This window comes from Castor canadensis, chromosome 1 (genome assembly GCF_047511655.1).
Source record: "Castor canadensis chromosome 1, mCasCan1.hap1v2, whole genome shotgun sequence".
Classification (NCBI taxonomy): Eukaryota; Metazoa; Chordata; class Mammalia; order Rodentia; family Castoridae; genus Castor; species Castor canadensis.
Genome location: NC_133386.1, coordinates 19,610,071 through 19,628,139, shown reverse-complemented (window position 1 = coordinate 19,628,139; position 18,069 = coordinate 19,610,071). Strand labels below are relative to the sequence as shown.

At 39.0% G+C, this 18,069-nt stretch overlaps 1 protein-coding gene across 5 annotated transcripts in view; it reads right to left on the bottom strand.

Moving 5' to 3' along the window:
- Positions 1-17,446, bottom strand: part of Epm2a (EPM2A glucan phosphatase, laforin) — a 208,905-nt gene extending 191,459 nt beyond the window's left edge. For 4 of the 5 annotated variants that reach the window (XM_074072670.1, XM_074072676.1, XM_074072665.1 and 1 more), the window contains exon 1: positions 17,146-17,446. In XM_074072670.1, coding sequence (XP_073928771.1) covers positions 17,146-17,446 — 301 coding nt within the window. The remainder of the gene's footprint in view (positions 1-17,145) is intronic. The other variant, XM_074072682.1, reaches the window with a different exon arrangement.
- Between the last annotated feature and the right edge of the window lie 623 nt (positions 17,447-18,069).

The window sequence follows — 18,069 nt, the reverse complement described above, 5'->3', positions numbered from 1 at the left end:
TGCCACCTAGTGGAACTAGAGTATGTATAAAATTTTCATATTTGAAGATGGCAAAAATTTCATATCACTTCAGTTGGAATAATAAAGCTTAATAATTTTTCAAAGTACTTTCACATATATTATCCCTTAAAAACATCCAGTAGTAGGTATCATTCTTGAGTAGGTATGTATTCTTGAGTCATTTTGGTGAAATGACCTGACGGAGTCTTATGCCTATTTAGCAGCAAAGTGGGAAATAGAACCCAGGGCTTCTGGCTCCCAGTGCACTGGCATTCACATCATACAGCCCTCCTAAGCAGCTCATGACACCTCTGCTCTTGTCCAAGCACCAAACTTCCCAAAGAATAAAACTAAGTCTCAGATTTGATCAGGGCTTCTCAAATGTACCCAGGAAATCTGGGGAGTACAGCCTGAAACAGTATTCTACTGACATGAAAATTCTTGGAAGATTTGTATTTGTCCCTTAAAATTCAGTGAGATTTGTGTTCTATTTCATAGAATACATACATCTGTTTAAATTGTTAAATGTTTTCTTTTTAAAATGTCTTTCAGAAAATTGATGTTTTGGAACAATGCTGCATGTTTATCAAGTGTTTTGAACTCTCTGGCACATGCTAACAGTGAAGACGAGAAGATGGAGAGTATGAATACTCCAAGTGATCTCTGGAGAGTATGCTGAAGTTCATTCATTCATGAAGAACTTGAGAACAACTACTATCCCAGGAGTTGTGTTAGGCCCTAGGACCTGCTGTGAGAACAAATCCCAAATACTCAGTGGCACAAAAGAACAAAGAACTACTTGAAAGTTCACTATAGATTGGCTAAGGGCTCTCTACCTTGTCATCATCTTGATGCTAGGACCATCAAAGAGCAATCACTATTAGGAATAACAAGAGTAATCTCTTGGCAGAGAGAAAAGAGAATGAGGCAAAACAGCAGGAAGTGACACATGGTGCTTCCTCTCACATTTTATTGGCCAAAACAAGGCATATGGCAAAGATATACTTCCTCAACAGAACAAAGAACAGTTTTCCTACAGGGAGAGGATGTGGTTATTAGTACACAATACTGGTCTGTCACACCCCAACTTTTCCAAAATAGACTGAGGAAAGACAATTAAGGGTAGCAAAGAGAAAGAGATCCAATCACTCAGCATATGGAATGGATATTCAAGGAATTTTATTGAAATATTTTTAAAAGGGCTATAGATAGAAAGCTAGAGGACTTGGGAATGTTTAAGCTTCAGACATGTGAGCATCAAGTGACACATTACATAAGTGGCGGGAGACAGTTCCTAGCATGTTTGTGGGTGTGAAGCATGCCTCTAAGATGTGCTTCTGGACATGATACTTTATCAGTACAAAACCATAGGAGCTGCATGTGCCTAGCAAAGGCCAGCACATCATATCAACAGTAGGGTGGCTTATTGTGTGTGTGTGTGTGTGTGTGTGTGCGCGCAAGCACATATGGGAAACTGTAGCCACTTGAGTGGGGGCATCAGAACCCAATGTGTACAAGTTATGTGTACAGCACTTTAGGGTTACCTAATTTATTTATATATAAAGTTTATATTTTGTGGGTTTTACCTATATACATATATATAGATATAGATAGATGATAGATGATAGATAGATAGATAGACAGATAGATATACAGTTTAATGGGTCAGTACAGCCAGGAGGTGTACTAACATACATATGAGAAAATATGTGTTCCTTATGCTAGTCTCCTAGCTCAGTAACATTTATTCCAGCTGGAAGGGTGCAGAGCATTCCTTCATTCTGCTAATTATGGAAGGTTAAGTCTCAGACCAAAACCTCTAATGAAAGCCAACATGCTGAGTCCAATTCACACTGGCCTAAGTAGCAGCTAGAGATGGAAAGAGCAACAGGGGCTGCAGGAATGGTTCACGTGGTAGAGCAGCTGTCTAGCAAGCTCAAGGCCCTAAATTCAATCTCCAATACTGCCAAAAAAAAGAAAAAAAAATCAACAGTTCCCACAGTGCTACAAATGGGCAATGGCAGACACACATAGAGTTTAAGATACTATGCCCTTGGACCCTTAATAAAAGGAGTGTGTATTATGTATTAATAGGAGGGTTTTATTTAAATAGATTTATTAACTTTATATTGCATAATTGTGTTATGTTTAAGAACTGTATATGTTAATTTGAAGATGCTACAAGCTACAGTTTGAATGTTTATATCCCTCCAAAATTCATGCTGAAACAAATATTCAGTGTAGGAACATCAATAGGTATGCCCTTTGGGGGAAATAATTGAGTCATGAGGGTGATGTCTTCATAAATGAGATTGGTGCTCTTATAAAAGGCTTCAGGGAGCAAGTTCAACTCTTTTCCCCTTGTGTCATGTGGGCACACAGGGTTCATTTCTTCCTCCATGGGAGGATGCAGCTGGAAGGTGTCATCTCAGAAGCAGAGTGAGTCCTTAGAGGCACTGAATTCTTGGCCAACTTGATCCTGGGTTTTCCTAACCTCCAGAACTGAAAGAAATAAATTCTACTGTTTATATATTACACAATCTAAGGAATTCTTGTTATAGCAGATTAAACAGACTAGGACGCCATCACTGATTGTTTTTCACATTATTATACCAGAGCCAATGGGATGGATGAAGCATGACTTTTTGTAGAATTAAAACTACCATACTTTACCCAGGAATCTCAGAAAAGGGCTTGCACTACAGAAAAGGTTACATGACATCAATGAAAAATAAGAATCTAATAGCTATACTGAGATTGCTTTTAGAAGGTGGCAGAAAGGCAGGTAAAAGTAAATAATCTCCAGGTTGTGAGGAGCCAGAAAGGCCATATTAAGTTTAGACTTACATTGTGTAGGAAATGAGAAACCATCAAATGTTAACTACACATGTGACATTATCCCATCTGCATTTTTAGGAAGATAATTCTGGTATCAGTGTGGAGGAAGGATTGGAGAGAAAAGGCACCCAAAAGCTCAGAGCATGTAGCAGCCCCTGACAGGATCCTAAAGCAATCTAAAGCAAAGACAACAAGATGAAAATAAAAATGTGGGGACTGAAATATTTCAACTGCTAAATCTCTAACAGCAATTTTCCAAACCAATTCATTATCAAAAGTGCCTGGGGAAATTATAAAATTCTTATTTTCTGGTCAATACCAGAACCATTAAATCAAAGTGTCTAAGAATGAGGCCTAGAAAATGCTCATCATACCTCGGGGGCTTATGATGCAGATAACCCAGCCTAGAAAGCTCTTATGTTTCTGCCAGGCACAATGGCACAACCTTGAAATCCCACCTACTTGAGAGGTGGAGACTGAGAGGATTGAGGTGTGAGGCCACCTAGGCAAAAAGTTAGCAAGACCCTATCTCAACAAGCAAGCAAGTCAAGTATGGTGGTTCATGCCTGTTATCTCAGTTCAACAGAGGCCACAAATAGGAAGAATGTGGTCTGAAGAAAAAATGCAAGATCCTCTCTGAAAAATAACTAAAGCAAAAAAGGGCTAGGAACACACAACTCAAGCAGTAGAGTGCCTGCCTGGAAAGTGCCAGGCCCTGAATTCAAACCCCAGTACTGCCTAGATAGATGATGATGATACACAGATAGATAGACAGATAAATGGACAGACAGACAAACAGTAGGCAGATACAAGTTCTTATGTTTTCATATGCTTGAATGACTAGGTTACAGGGTCTTTAAGTAAAGAACAAAGAAAAAGAAAATTTGCAAAGATTTATTATGAGTTGAGGTTTAGAAAGACTGAGATTTAAGTACTTACAGACCATCCATGTGTAAAAATTTTGTATACAGTCTACTGAATACATTGACTGGAGCCCAGAAGAGAGATCAAAACTAGAGACATATCCTCATAAGACTGGAGGAGGGTTTGGGGGGAGACAATTTAACTTGATGTAAGTAAGAGGTGATGTGAGGAAGAAGTACAAACAAATGCTTACACTTCTGGGCAGTGCAAAGAAAGGTAACAATTTCAGGATGGCAAAGGAAGGAAGCAGATAATTACATTGGATTAGCATCAAACCATATTGCCTGACTTATTTATGACAATGTGAAGCACTACACAAAACCAAGTCACACATTTCAAAGTAAAGGTTTCAGGGTTGGGAACTTGGCTCAAGTTGTAGAGTACCTACTGAGCAAGTGTGAGGCCCTGAGTTCAACCCCAGTGTGCCAAAGTAAAGGCTTCATTGTTTAGTCCAAGTCAGGTGTGTCTGCTGTGATTCTGGTGCCCATTCTAAGGATTAGCTGTATTAATGTCACCTGAGGTGGAATTTTTAAAAACGTGGAGTCTTGCACAGAACAGTTAAAAGCAAATAACCCTATTAAAACTTAGCAAGGATTTGGACAGAGTTTTCTCCTGAGATGACACATACATACATTTCCTAAATTGACAGATGATCAATAAACAAACAAAAAATGTTCAACAGCAAACAAGAGCACAGGAAGAAGTCATTTCACACTCTTCCTGAATAACTAAAATAAAAAATGCACAGGGTAAGTATACACAAGTATATGGAGAAACTAAAACTCTACACTACTGTGGGGATAAAATGCTAGTTACTCTGAAAACCACTTTGACAGTTTCTCAAAAGCTAAACAGACTGCTACCAGAGGACTCAGCAATTCTACTCTTGGTATACCCAAAAGAAATAAAAACATATTTCTAAACAAAAACCTGTTCATAGACATTCACAGCACCATTGTTCAAAAAGTGAAAGCAATCCACATATCCATCAACTAATGAATGAATATAAACAAAATTTGATACAGACACACAATGGGATACTACATGCAAGAAAAGTTTATGAGTACTGAGACATGCTACATATAAGAACCATGAAAACATTTTGATAAAGAAGTCTGCCACAAAAGACCTGCATACGGTATTATATGATTCCATTTCTACAAAATTCACAGAGACAGAAGGTATACTGGTGTTTGCCCAGTAATGGGGGAAAGGGGAATAGGAACTGACTAGTAATGAGCATAGAATTTCCTTTTGTGATACCAAAAATATTACTGAATTAGTGTGGATGATTACATAACTGTGAATATACTAAAAAACGTGGAACTGTATTCTCTGAAAGGGTGAATTTTATGGTATGTATAGTACATATATACAACTGCTATAAAAATAATGATTCCCAGGCTTTACCCATGGAATGGCTTGTGAATGGCTCAGGAATCTGTACATTAAAAAGCTCCTTCCATGGACTTAACACACATCCAGGATGAAGAATCACTTAAGAAAGTTGCTTAATATTTCAAATTTGAAGAAAAGAGATAAACCAATTCAGGTTGTAATACATATATGTATGGAAACAATGCAAGGAAAATCCCTGTATAGCTATCTTTATCTCAAACTAGCAAAAACACTGTTTCTCTTTTTATCTTTTATGTTTTTTTCTTCTACAAAATCAGAGAACTGGAGGGTGGTACAGGTTCTGAGGAAGGGGGATTGGCACGGTGGAAGGGGGATGAGGCAGGGAAAGGGGTAGGAAGATGAATACAGTGCACATGATGTCTACACCTGTATGTAAATGTAAAAATGATACCTGTTGAAACTGTTCCAGGAATCAGGGGAGGGTGATAAAGGAAAGCAGTGGAAGGGGTGAATTCAAAAATGATATATTTGTTACTTTGTAAATGCTACAATGTACCCCTACCCAGCACAATAAACACATACATACAAACACACACACAAATATTTTTTTAAAATTTTTGAAGAAAAAGAAAATATGGAATGAGGTCAATAGGATAGCAAGAAAGGCTATCCCTGCTGATCCTGAGGCCTCCGGTAAGAAGACCCCATCCACCACCCACACAGGGGTGGGGGTAGGGGGTGTCCCTGCAGTCCCCACTCTCACCCTCTTACCAGCACCCCTACACACAGCAGGATTCACTCATCCTTCAGAAGATGCAAAACTCAAAACCTATTCATATAGCCTGCCTCATTTCACACCTCAGAGCAAGCAACCATATCTTGGATTCATATCAGACAGATTTTTAAAACAATTTCATTGTTATTTTTATTCTTATAGTACAGAAAGGAAATAATTGAGACCTGATTCCTACTGCTCATTAGATACCAACTTCAAAATACTATCCCTTCTAAAAAGCCTTTCCAGGCCCTCCCTCTTCCTGAATTAGTCTACTTGTAGATAGTCAGAATGCTATATAGTTCTTACTCTTTTCCCTGCTAGCTAGAAAATAAATCTCTTAAGCTCAAGTACTATAAAGTTCATCTTTGTACCTACCACAATTCCAGTACATAACTGAGCCACAGAGTTGTTTGGGTTGAATAAATGAATCAAATATTCATTCTGATTTGTTAGGTTTTTTTATAGAGATGGCACAGTAATGGAGCTCCTTTCTCAATGACTAAAATCAAAATAAGAATTTAAACAATATTAAAACTTGAGGCTTAAAAAGTTAATACATTATATTTTCATGGCATTTTTTTTTTGTAATACCAGAACACCTAGAAGAGCTTTGTCTTATTTTAAATTTGGTTTGAACTATGTCTCTCTACATTCTTCATCTCTAATCAGATTGATTTGCTAATGCAGTTTAAGAACATTTCTCTTAAAAATAATAAAACCTCTTCAACCACAATCAAAAGAAATGAGCAAGTGGAAATTTCTGATTCAAATTTCTAACCAGATTAAGTAAAACTGAGGTCTATTTTTAAAATATATACAGTATTTGGGTAAAGTACTTTTAAAATAACTATTCCTCTCATGCAATACTCCTTTATGACAGAGAAAATGTGAGAAATCACCAAAAAAATAATAAATAAACCAATAACAAAATATATTTTTACTTCCATTGATAAAGAATAGTCATATATATTAACTCAATTTTTCCTCATAATTATTCTGAACTAGTGTATGTTAAGGCAATGCCTTAAACCATGGTCCTTTTACACAACATGCAGAATTACCTTTACCTCGGAATTCAGTGGGTGATATCTAGAATACTCTATGGCTATGAAACTAGCATGGTGAACCTCAAAAGAGGATGGAGCTGACAGTGTGATACACCCCCCCCCCAATCTAGTGTTCCATGAGTGAGAATCTAGATGGCTTCAGTTCTGAAACTATGTTGGATAAGGATTGCAATACTCAGCAAACAGACTTCCACTGCTTTCAATCAATGGAGATTACATGGGTAATACATTGGTATTTATATGGTACAAGACATGAATTTCAATTATAACTATTTCCTAAGATAGAAGTAGTTCCTAAAATACATAAATGTAACATCCAGAAATGGCAATAACAGATCAAACCATGAGATAGATGATAGATAGATAGATAGATAGATAGATAGATAGATAGACAGACAGACAGATAGATTTTTTTCTTGGTAGTATTGGGTATTGAAATCAGGGCCTCACACTTGAGACATACTCCAGCCTTTTTTATTTTAGTTATTGATCAGATAGGTTCTCATGCTTTTGCCCAGGGCCAGCCTTGGGTCATCATCCTGCTACCTTTACCTCCTCCCCCTTACAGGTATAAGGCACTGCACCCAGCCTAAAAAATCTCTGTCCTCAGAAAAACAGTATGAGCTTAAAAAAAATTTATTCCCATATAATAGTTGTAAGGGGGATACACTGTGATATTTGCATATATGTATAAAATGTTCCTTAGTTAGATTTACCCTCTCCATCATTCTCCATATTTCCCCCACCCCCCATCCTTAGAACAATTTCAACAGGTTTCATTCTTCTATTTTCATTTATGGATGCAAAACACATCCACCATATTCACCCTCATTCACCCTTTCCTTATGTCCCCTCCACCTCCCAATGGTACCCGCCCCTGGAAGAGAACTATTTTACCCTACTGCCCTTCATTTTTTTTAAGCAGTATTGACTCTTTTATGGCTAAACTAAAAAAGAAAATAATTTCATATAATCACCCTCTTAATTCTTTAAGGTTTTAACTCGCTAAAATTCATGATAATACTCTATGATAATGAAGCAATGCGATTTACTATTTAGAAACATGAAGGTTTTTAAAATGTGAACTGAAAATACTAAGCTTCTCATTTCTCTATATACTGGCTTCACATGACCCCAGATCCCCAGGATGAAAGCAGAAAACTGAGAAAATTTTCAATTAAAGACCTAAAGAACTTCAGCATGAAAAAAGATAGTCATGAAGCAAATAATTTAGTTTTACAAAAAAGACACAGGTTAAATTATATATATATATACACATAAATATATGTATATGTGAATATACACAAAGACACATACATATACACATGTACATAAAAACCTGAGAAACAACAAAATCAGGGATGGAGGAGTGGGGGGGAGGGGAGGAGAGGGGAGGGCAGAGGAAAACAGGGGAGGAGAGGGCAGGGGAGGGGAGAGGGGCAAAATCCAAGAGATAACTGCTTGTAGAAACGCAGAGTCGGCCTATGGTCTCTGAGAGAAGGAAAGCAAATGTGAGTGATATGAATGCCAAGGATTTTTTGCCTGTAGGGAATTTCTGAACCATGACGTACAGATAAGATCCTAAATAGAGTCTAATGGTATCAATTGGGACTCTCTCCAAATGAGAACAAAATAAGGGCTAAATGCCAGGGATGAAGATGGCCTGTGAAGAAAGAGGGCCATAAACCTGCATACAGGTCTGCTAGACAGCACATGCTAGCCTTTGGCTACATATGGTGAAGTGTGACCAAGCTACACAAAAAACAGATGGCAAGAAAAGAAAAATTTCTGAAAACTGTAAGCCAGACAATTTCCAAAGCTCATACAGAGCTTGGAAATCTCTGCATTTCAATCAGACAGATGAGGAGATCTTATTGGATAGATGGGGCATTCAGTAGGGTACCCACAGGATTAGTACCGAGGCTAAAGCAGCCTTACCATAAAAGCTACTTTAGGACCTAGTGAACTTTGAAGACAAACTTCAAAAGGAATAAGCTGATTTACGGAGTGACTCAAGTAGTATAGAGCACCTGCTTAATAAGCATTGAAGCCCTGAGTTCAAACCCCAGTACAGCCAAAAACAATTAAAATAAAAATTTTTTTAAAAGGAATAAGCTTATCCACAAGTAACTGCTGGAAAAATTCCAATCTCTGAAGCAATGCAAACCACAATGCCCACCACCCAATAAAAACATTTAATAAAAGTTCATTTCCTTCCTCCACATAGTGATGAACTGAAATTTAAAATTAAAAAACATTTTAAAAGTACTTGTATATAAATCTAACAAAACTGGAGAAATATTCCATGTTTACACATTGAAAGGCTGAATATTGTCCAGTGGTCAGTTTTTCTAAACTTGATCTATGGACTCTACACAAAATCATAGCAAGATATTTTGTAATATCAACAAAGTAATTCTAAAATAGACTTGGTAAGGCAAAGGGCCAAGAAGAACCAAAATAATGCCAAAGAACAAATTTAGAATACTCACATTACATTATGGCAAATTATATAAAGCTACAGTGAGCAATACAATGTTAAAAAGGAAACTCATTAGATTAGTGGAACCAAACAGTACATAGAAATAGACTTGTGTGACTAGTCAATTGATTTTTGACAAAGGCAATTTTAAAAATAAAGGATTAAAAAGTAATATATGCCAAAAAAAAAAAGTAGTATTTTCAACAAATGGTACTGAAACAATAGGATATCCATAGTTTGGGAGAAAAAAAAACCTATCCATGTACATCACACCATACATAAAAATTAACACAAAATAGATTGGAAACCTATGTGTAAAACGTAAAACTATAAAACTTCTGAAAGATAACATAGAAGAAAATATAGATGACCTTGGATTTGAGGGTAAGATATTTATTCAATATCAAACACACAAAATATAAAAGAATAAATTTGTAAGTTGCACATATAATTAAACTTCTTGCTTTGTCAAGGACATGGTTATAATAATGAAAAGTCACAGACTGGGAAGAAACATTTGAAAATCACATATCTTTCAAACCCAGCTTATATCCAAAATAAACAAAGAACTCTTAAAAATAAGCAATAAGAACAGCAACAATTTAAAAATGGGATAAATATCTGAATAAAACAGTGAAAGAAGGTTTGCACATGGCAAATAAATACATGAAAAGATGTTCAATGTCATTTGTTATTAGAGAATTACAAATTAAAACAATGACCACCTTGTACCTACTAGAATGGTTAGAATCCAAGAAATTAACAAACATCAATATAATTGCTGGTCAGGATGAAAACATGGTATGGCCACTCTAAAACATAATTTGGCTATTTCCTACAAAGCTGGTACAGTGGTAACCATACGACCCAGCAAACACACACCTTGGTATTTGCTCAACTGACTTGAAAACTCATGCCCACACAAAAACTGTGCACCAGTGTCTACAGGAACTTTATTCATAATCACCAAAATCTGGAAAAAACCAAGATGGTCTTTAATAAGCAAATGAATAAACTGTGGTATATCCACACAATAGAACATTTATTCAGAACTGAAATACGACCTAATAAGCCTAGGAGTGTGAAACTATCCTATGTGGCTATATAATTGTGGATACAATACTGTGCATTTATCAAAACACACAGAACTTGATATTACAGAGTTTATCCTTTCCTCCATGTCCATACAGAGGTTAATTAACACACACATATTGATTCTGTAAGCTGAAAGGGCCTGCAAGCAACAATATCCCAGGAGCAGGGAGCACACCCAGCACCCAGGTCTTGGTTTCTCATACCATTCTATAACAGCAAAAAAACGAGCAAAATCAGTAAAGGAGTAAGAGATTATAATTCATAGTATAGAACAATACCCAGGCATTGATCCTGATGTAATAAAAAAGAGGGGGAGAGGAAACAAACCCCCATGCAAGCAAATTATGAATAATTTACTTAGATATTCTGCCTCCAGAGCTCCCTATTCCTTAAGAGTGGGCTGTGCCTAGTGACTTCTTTCCAAAGAATATAATATAAAAAGGGGATAAAAGAGAGGGACAGCAGAAAAAACAAACAGGCACCACGTTAGCCACGACGTCCCAGTGAGCTGCAGCTGCGGTAAATCGTGTTGGTGGTGTAGTAAGAGAGCTACTCCACCTCGTGATCTTCCCTCAATCCATAACTCCAGTCTCATCACAAGAACACTCTAGAAAATACCTGATGGGTCACCTCAGAAACAACAAAGTCTGATGAGCCAGCCCAGCCACAGGAACTACTAGCAAAGTGGAAATATGGATGAGATACTGAATAAGAAAAATGACATTAGAAAAAAACAGTGAAACCTGAATAAGTATAGACCCTGATTAGTCATACTGGGTCCTTGGTTTTCACAAGTGTACCAAACTAATATAAAATGCTAATAATAGAGGAAACTGGTAAGGGTTGTATCTTTGTAACTTTTCTGTATATCTAAAACTATTCTAAATAAACAGCTTTTCTTAAGAACATACATGTGGTATGATCCAAAATCTGTAGACAATCCACAAAAACATGAAAAGCAGCAGGGAAATGTTAGAAAAATAACCCAACAGAAACTACACCCAATATGGCAGATGTAAGAGAACTATTAGACTAGGACTCAGATGCTCAATGTGGACAGAAGTCTAAAGAAAAACATAAACTAAACAAAAACAAAAGGCAAAAGATGCAAAAATATCAAACAAAACTTATACAGATCAAAATGCAGTATCTGAAGAGAAAACCTCACTGGATCTGACTGACAGTAGGTTAGGTACTGCACAAAAGCCTCCATTTTCTCATTTGTATGGAGAATATCCTAACAGTGTGGTGAGGACAAAGAGTAATTTGGGTAAACACTGAAGAAGAAATTAGCACATCATATACACTTGTAAACACCTCCATCTCTTCTTGCTCTGGGCCACATTCATTCAACCACTATTTCCTGATCACCCACTATATGTACCAACTTGACTGCTGGATGTTGAGGGAAAAAAAAAGAACAGAAACACAGTCCCTATCCTTATAGAGTTCACAGACTGGTGGGAAGACATACATTAAAAAGATAAACACACAAATAATTCTACCTGTTACCTTTTGGGGTTTTGTTTGGTTGGCTTCTGGTGGTACAGAAGTTTGAACTCAGGCCTTTGTGCTTGCTAAGCAGGTGTTCTACTACTTGAGCCACTCCTCCAATCCTTTTTGCTCTGGTTATTTTGGAGATAGGATCTCACTTTTTGCCCAGGCTGGCCTGAACCAGGATCCTTCTATTTTATGATGTGGCTGGGATGACAGGCATGTCTCACCATGCCCAGCTTTTTTCCATTGAGATGGTGTGTTGCTAACTTTTTGCCTGGGATGGTCTTGAACCCGATCCTCCTGGTCTCAGCCTCCTGTGTAACTTGGGATGACAGGTGCTCACCACTGCACCCAGCTATTGTTTGAGATGAAATATCCCTAACTTCTTGCCCCAGCAGGCCTTGAACAGCCTATCCTTTATTTTAAAATGCAGCATTGTTTCAATTACCTATATAAAATCTATTCCCCTCATTATTATTGGTAATCAGTTTCTTCAAAGGGAGTAAGGAAAGTAGCTGTACTCCAAGCTTCTTTCATGAATTAATATTTTTTTCATTTTTTAGACTGGTTCAGTGGCACATACCTGTGGTCCCAGCTACTCCAGAGGCAGAGGTAGGAGGATAAAAGTCCTAGGCCAGCTGTAAACAAAATTAGCAAGATCCTATCTAAAAAAAAAAAAAAAAACTAACTAAAAGCAAAAGAAGTTGGGTGTGGCTCAAGTGGTAGAGTGCTTGCTTAGAAGGCACAAGACCTTTAGTTCAATCCCCAGTGCAAAAAAAAGTCTAAGCCAATATAACTGATACAATTTCTTTTTTTGGGCGGTACTGGGGCTTGAACTCAGAGCCTTCACCTTGAGCCACTCCATCAGCCCAATTTTTTGTGATAGGGTTTTTCGAGATAGGGTCTTGCAAACTATTTGCCCAGGCTGGCTTCAAACTGCGCTCCTCCTGATCTCTGCCTCCTGAGTAGCTAAGATTACAGACGTGAGCCACTGGCACTCAGCCTGATGTGATTTTTAAACTGTAATGAGAGGTGTGCAACAAAAAGAAGAGGTTCTACCAATAGGGTTATAGTATATAAATACATGGAAATAGCACAAGGAAACTCCCTGTGCTATTTATCTCAAAAAAACAATAATGTCATTTTTTTCTTTTCTTCATTTTTCCTCTACAAAATTAGAGAATGTGAGGGTGGAACATGTCCTGCAAGGGGGGTGTTACCAATGGGAGTGGGGAGGCAGTAGAGAAAGGGGATACGAGGGTGAATATGGGGCAAATACTGTGAACACATGTAAATGCAAAAATGATACCTGCTGAAACTATTCCAGAAATGGAGTGTGGAGAGGGAATGAATCCAAATATGATATATTTGATGCATCATAAGAACTTTTGTAAATTTCACAACGTACCTCCACCCAGCACAATAAAAATAAAAATGTAAAAAGAAAGAAGAGGTTCTATGAGAAAGAATAAAAATAATAGGGGAAACTCAAAAAAGCAAAGGAAGGAGACATAACAGAAGTCAGCCAGGGGAAGATGTGGAAAGTTTCCATCTGCCTCCTTCCACTGGCACCCCAATGGCCAGCATGAAAAGCAAGTGAGCCTGCTGGTTTCCCATCACACACCCTAAAAAGGGAAATTCCTTTCCATAACCCCCTGCCACATTACACAGTACACCACGAGGGCCCTCCATGAGATGAGACCTGGATCAACAACTTCAACCAAAACCAGCACCACTGCCTATACTGATCAGCATACCCGCTATTCATAACATTGAAGGATGGTCTGGGGATTACCAGGTATTTGAGTGAAATGTACAGCACAAATAAAACTATCACAAAAAGACAACTGACCACAAGAGGGAGAAAAACATTAATGAAAGACAAAGACAACTTTTCATCAGTTCCACTTAAAATCTTTTAGGCATAAATCATACCCATACATTAAGAACAAGCAGCAATGTGCTGGGTGTGGAGGTGAACATCTTTAATCCCAACATTTTGGAGGGTGAGGCAGGAGGATCATGAGTTCAAGGCCAGCCTAGGCTACATGGAGAAACTCTTTCAAAAACCAAGGGCTAGGGGACTGGAGATATGGTTCAAGCAGTAGAGCACCTGCTTTCGAAATGTGAAGCCTTAAATTCAAACCCATCTCACCAAAAAGAAAAAAAAATCCAAGGGCTACAGAGGTGATTCAATGGTAGAGCACCTGCATTTGCCTAGCAGTACAAGACCCTAGGTCCAATCCCCAGTACTGTGATGATGATGATGATGATGATGATAATAATAATAATAATAATAACTTTAATTTCCATGAGCCGAAAGAAATCCTATAATTAAAGGAGCCAATCAGATACCTAGTAATACGAACCAAGAACACACTCTAGTAAAATTATTAAAAAGAAAAAATTAAAAGCTTCAAAGAAAAAAAAACCCAAGTTGCCCAAAAGAAAGGGGCTTAGTTTGAATATCAGCTACAATGGGTGTTGGAAGACACTGAGGCAGAGGAAAGGGAAAATTTCCCTTCCCATAGAGTCAGCAGACTCTATGACAGCTTCAATAAAGTATGAGAACAAAGTGAAACCATTTCAGACTTTTAAGGACTCAAATACTGAATCTCCCATTTACCATTTCTTGAAAATTACTTGAGAATCAATCCAACAAAATGCCTGAGGCATTCAAGAAGTTGGTGATATGCAGAATCCAAAACAATGCAACTAACACAAGAGTTCATTTTTTTTAAAAAAGTTCCACACGCATACCTGTGTTTAGGAAGCTACATATTAATGGAAATTAGAACAGGAATTCCAATTCTTCAAGGAAAAACTGTTTTCAAGAACTAAGCAAATAGTGCATCAAATAGTGCATTAAGCCAGAAATGTTGAGATTCTTTGTTAAAATAATTAACAAGAAATTTATAATTATAGACCTTGTAGAAGACCATTTCAGTCCAAACACAAAGTAAAATGAACTCTGATACCATGGTACATAAAAGATGTACGATTTATACCCTTCCAGGGATGGTTTCCATGACACAGAATTTCATTTCTTTTATGAGTCTAACTGCACAAATTGGTTTCCTACAAATAGTAAAAGTAATAACCAATCATATTTTAACACAACTTCTGCATTCTTTTAAGTTAATATATGTCCTAGTCTAATTTTAAAAAGTTCATTTGTTAGGCAATTTAATCCTCTGAATGATAGCACAGGGTTAGGTGACTCTCCCAGGGTCCTACACTAGTTGAACCCAGATGATGTGGCACCGGAATCCTTGCTCCAGTCTTAAACACTTGGCACCAAAGCTTCCCAGAAAGCTTGTTAATTTACAGTCCTGAGAATCAACCTATCATCCTAAAACAAGACAGCACAAGTACCATAGAGAAAACAGAATATAGACATACCCAACTTAACAAAGCAGAAAGAAGCATAAAGTAAGGACAGGGGGAGAGATGTGTGAGGAAGCTATTTTTCTTACCGTCTCTTTAGGAGTAATTTTCTTTTTCAATAGGATTATAATAATGAACTTTCTACATAATAGAAAGTCATAAGTCGATTTTATTGACATAGTTTAAGATAATAGTATAAAAATCAGCAGGGACGAGAGATAATGAACTTGAACTAAATTCCTCACATTTCCTAGCAACTGTAGTAATTAATATTATGTGCTTCCAGCAGGTGTCAATAGATATTGCCTGTTTTTTTAATTACATATAATTTGTGTAGTAACTATCAGAAAAACTAAATCAAATTAAAGTGGGTACATTAAGTAATAGCAATACAAGCAAATTATTCAGAGCTCTGAAAGAAATATCAGAAAGACTGATGAAAGAAAAAGAGAAGGTCTGAGGAAAGAGAAGACTTGCACAAGTTACATTTTTACAAAAATGATTAGGTATTATTTTATTATGAAAAATAATTATATAATACTATCAATAATAGTAATACTTTGTAAAGGAAGGATAAACTGAAGAGGGTAGCTGTCAATTCTGACATGATAAAAAGACAACTAATGCTACCAGAATATAAAAGACCCAGTAGGGTACAAGAAAAAGAACAAATATAATATACAAACAGATTCCAGCATACTCAGTCTTTGTGGATTGTTGGTTTCCACGTCACTGTGGACTAAACAGCCTATTCTTTTATACTAACTTCTCAAGAGACATTCGTTTCATTGGCTTTAAACAACTACTGAGTCACACACACTCCAAACTTCCACGTTCAAAGAAAAAAAAATGGGGTAAGGAAAGCTGTCTCAATTCACACATTGTTGACGGGAGCAGACACTGGCATCACCTTTATGGGGTATAATTTGGTAGTCCTTCTTGAAATGAAAACACGACTACATTTGGACCTAAGAATTTCACTTCTCTGAATCCACCCTACAGGAACACTCCCAAATGGCTCAGAGATAACTGCACTCCTCAGACTTCCAATTAAACCAGTAGGAAACAGGAAAACTAAAAACCACCTTACTGCACGTTGGTAGATGCCGAATTTGTTTTCTTACCACGTAAAAACTAAAATACATCTGTATTAGTGACACCAAAACTATCCACAATATAATGTTGAGCAAGAGCAAGCAAGTTTCAGAACTGCATGTTGTTCAATTTTTGTCTAAAAGGATGCATGCAAACACAACGTGTGTAGACAGCGAGCTGAAGTGTTGCATGGAGGAGACACTGTCTTTACTTGTAGTTTTTAAATCATTATTCTTTACACCCAGCATTGTTGATTTTATATTTTAAGAAATCAGGTCATATCGCAATTGCCATGTAGCTGGGGGTTTTGTGTTTTTTTAAATTCCAAAAAGGAAAACACCCGATGTTTTCCATTGGTTCATCCTCTAAGGGGAAAAAACCTCTAGACAGCTTGTAGTCTGGGATCCGCGTAGTTTTTCGATGGCTGAATTCGTTTTTAGCGAAGGGGGACGGAAAAGAGGGACACAAGACCACTCAGGGCGGGCGCAGCTGGGCAGGCCCGGCAGGGCCGGGCGGGGAGGGGACAAGCGCCGCTGGGCCTGGGGACACGGGGACGCGGTGGCAGGAGCTCTAGATCGCGTGTGCGACAGCTGTGGAGGAAGGCGCGCCCCCAGGGCCAGTACCTTCCCAGGAGAGCTCGCCCCCCGGCTCGCGCTTCAGGAACTTGTACCAGAACGGGTCCAGGCGGCCCGGCTCCGCCCCGTCCCGCGTCGCCTCGTCGGGCGCCAGCTCCACCTCCCCGAGCCACAGGCCCGGCTCCTGCAGCGCCAGGGCCCCCGCGCCCGCCGCCGTGCCCGCCGGCCTCAGGCGCACGGCTCCGCGCGGCTCCCAGCGCCCCAGCTCGGCCCGCGACCCCACGACCAGCAGCTCCGGCCGGGCGCCGGCCACGGCGGGCGGCACCACCACCCCGAAGCGGAAGCGCATGGCGGCGCGCGGCGGGCTGTGGCTCCCGTGCGCGCGGGGCCCGCGGCCGGCACACCGGGCCCGAGCGCACGGCCCGCGGCGATTGGGCGGCGGCGCGGAGCCCGCGGGGACACGTGCGGCCTGCGCCCCGTGGGGCTGCATCACGCGGCCCCGACCTCCGCCAGCCCGGTGCGGGGGCCGCGGTCAGCGGAGCCACCCGCGACCTCCTGCTGCGGTGTAACCCTGCGGGCCGCCGACTGCCACGCGTGGGCACTGGGGACCTGGCCACAGGAGGAAAGGAGGGGGAAATGAGGCTAGGACGGAGGAAAATTTCTAACTCCAGGACTTGAAAGTATCTTTATGAAGGTCATAAAGAGGAAATGGCATCTAGACGCGCCGCCAAATAGCGAAGTTGGGGGAAGGTCCTAGACCCACCTAGCTGCAGGTCTCCATCCAGTCACTTAGGGTCGCTGGGCCTCGGTTTATGTTTAAAATCAAGGTATGGAGTTGGTAGAATGGCTCAAGTGGCAGAGTGCCTGCCCAGCAAGCTTGAGGCCCTTAGTTCGAACCCCAGTACGCCAAAAACTAAAATAAAATAAAGGTATATGGATAATGATCTTTCAGGACGAAAGAGCTCTGATTCG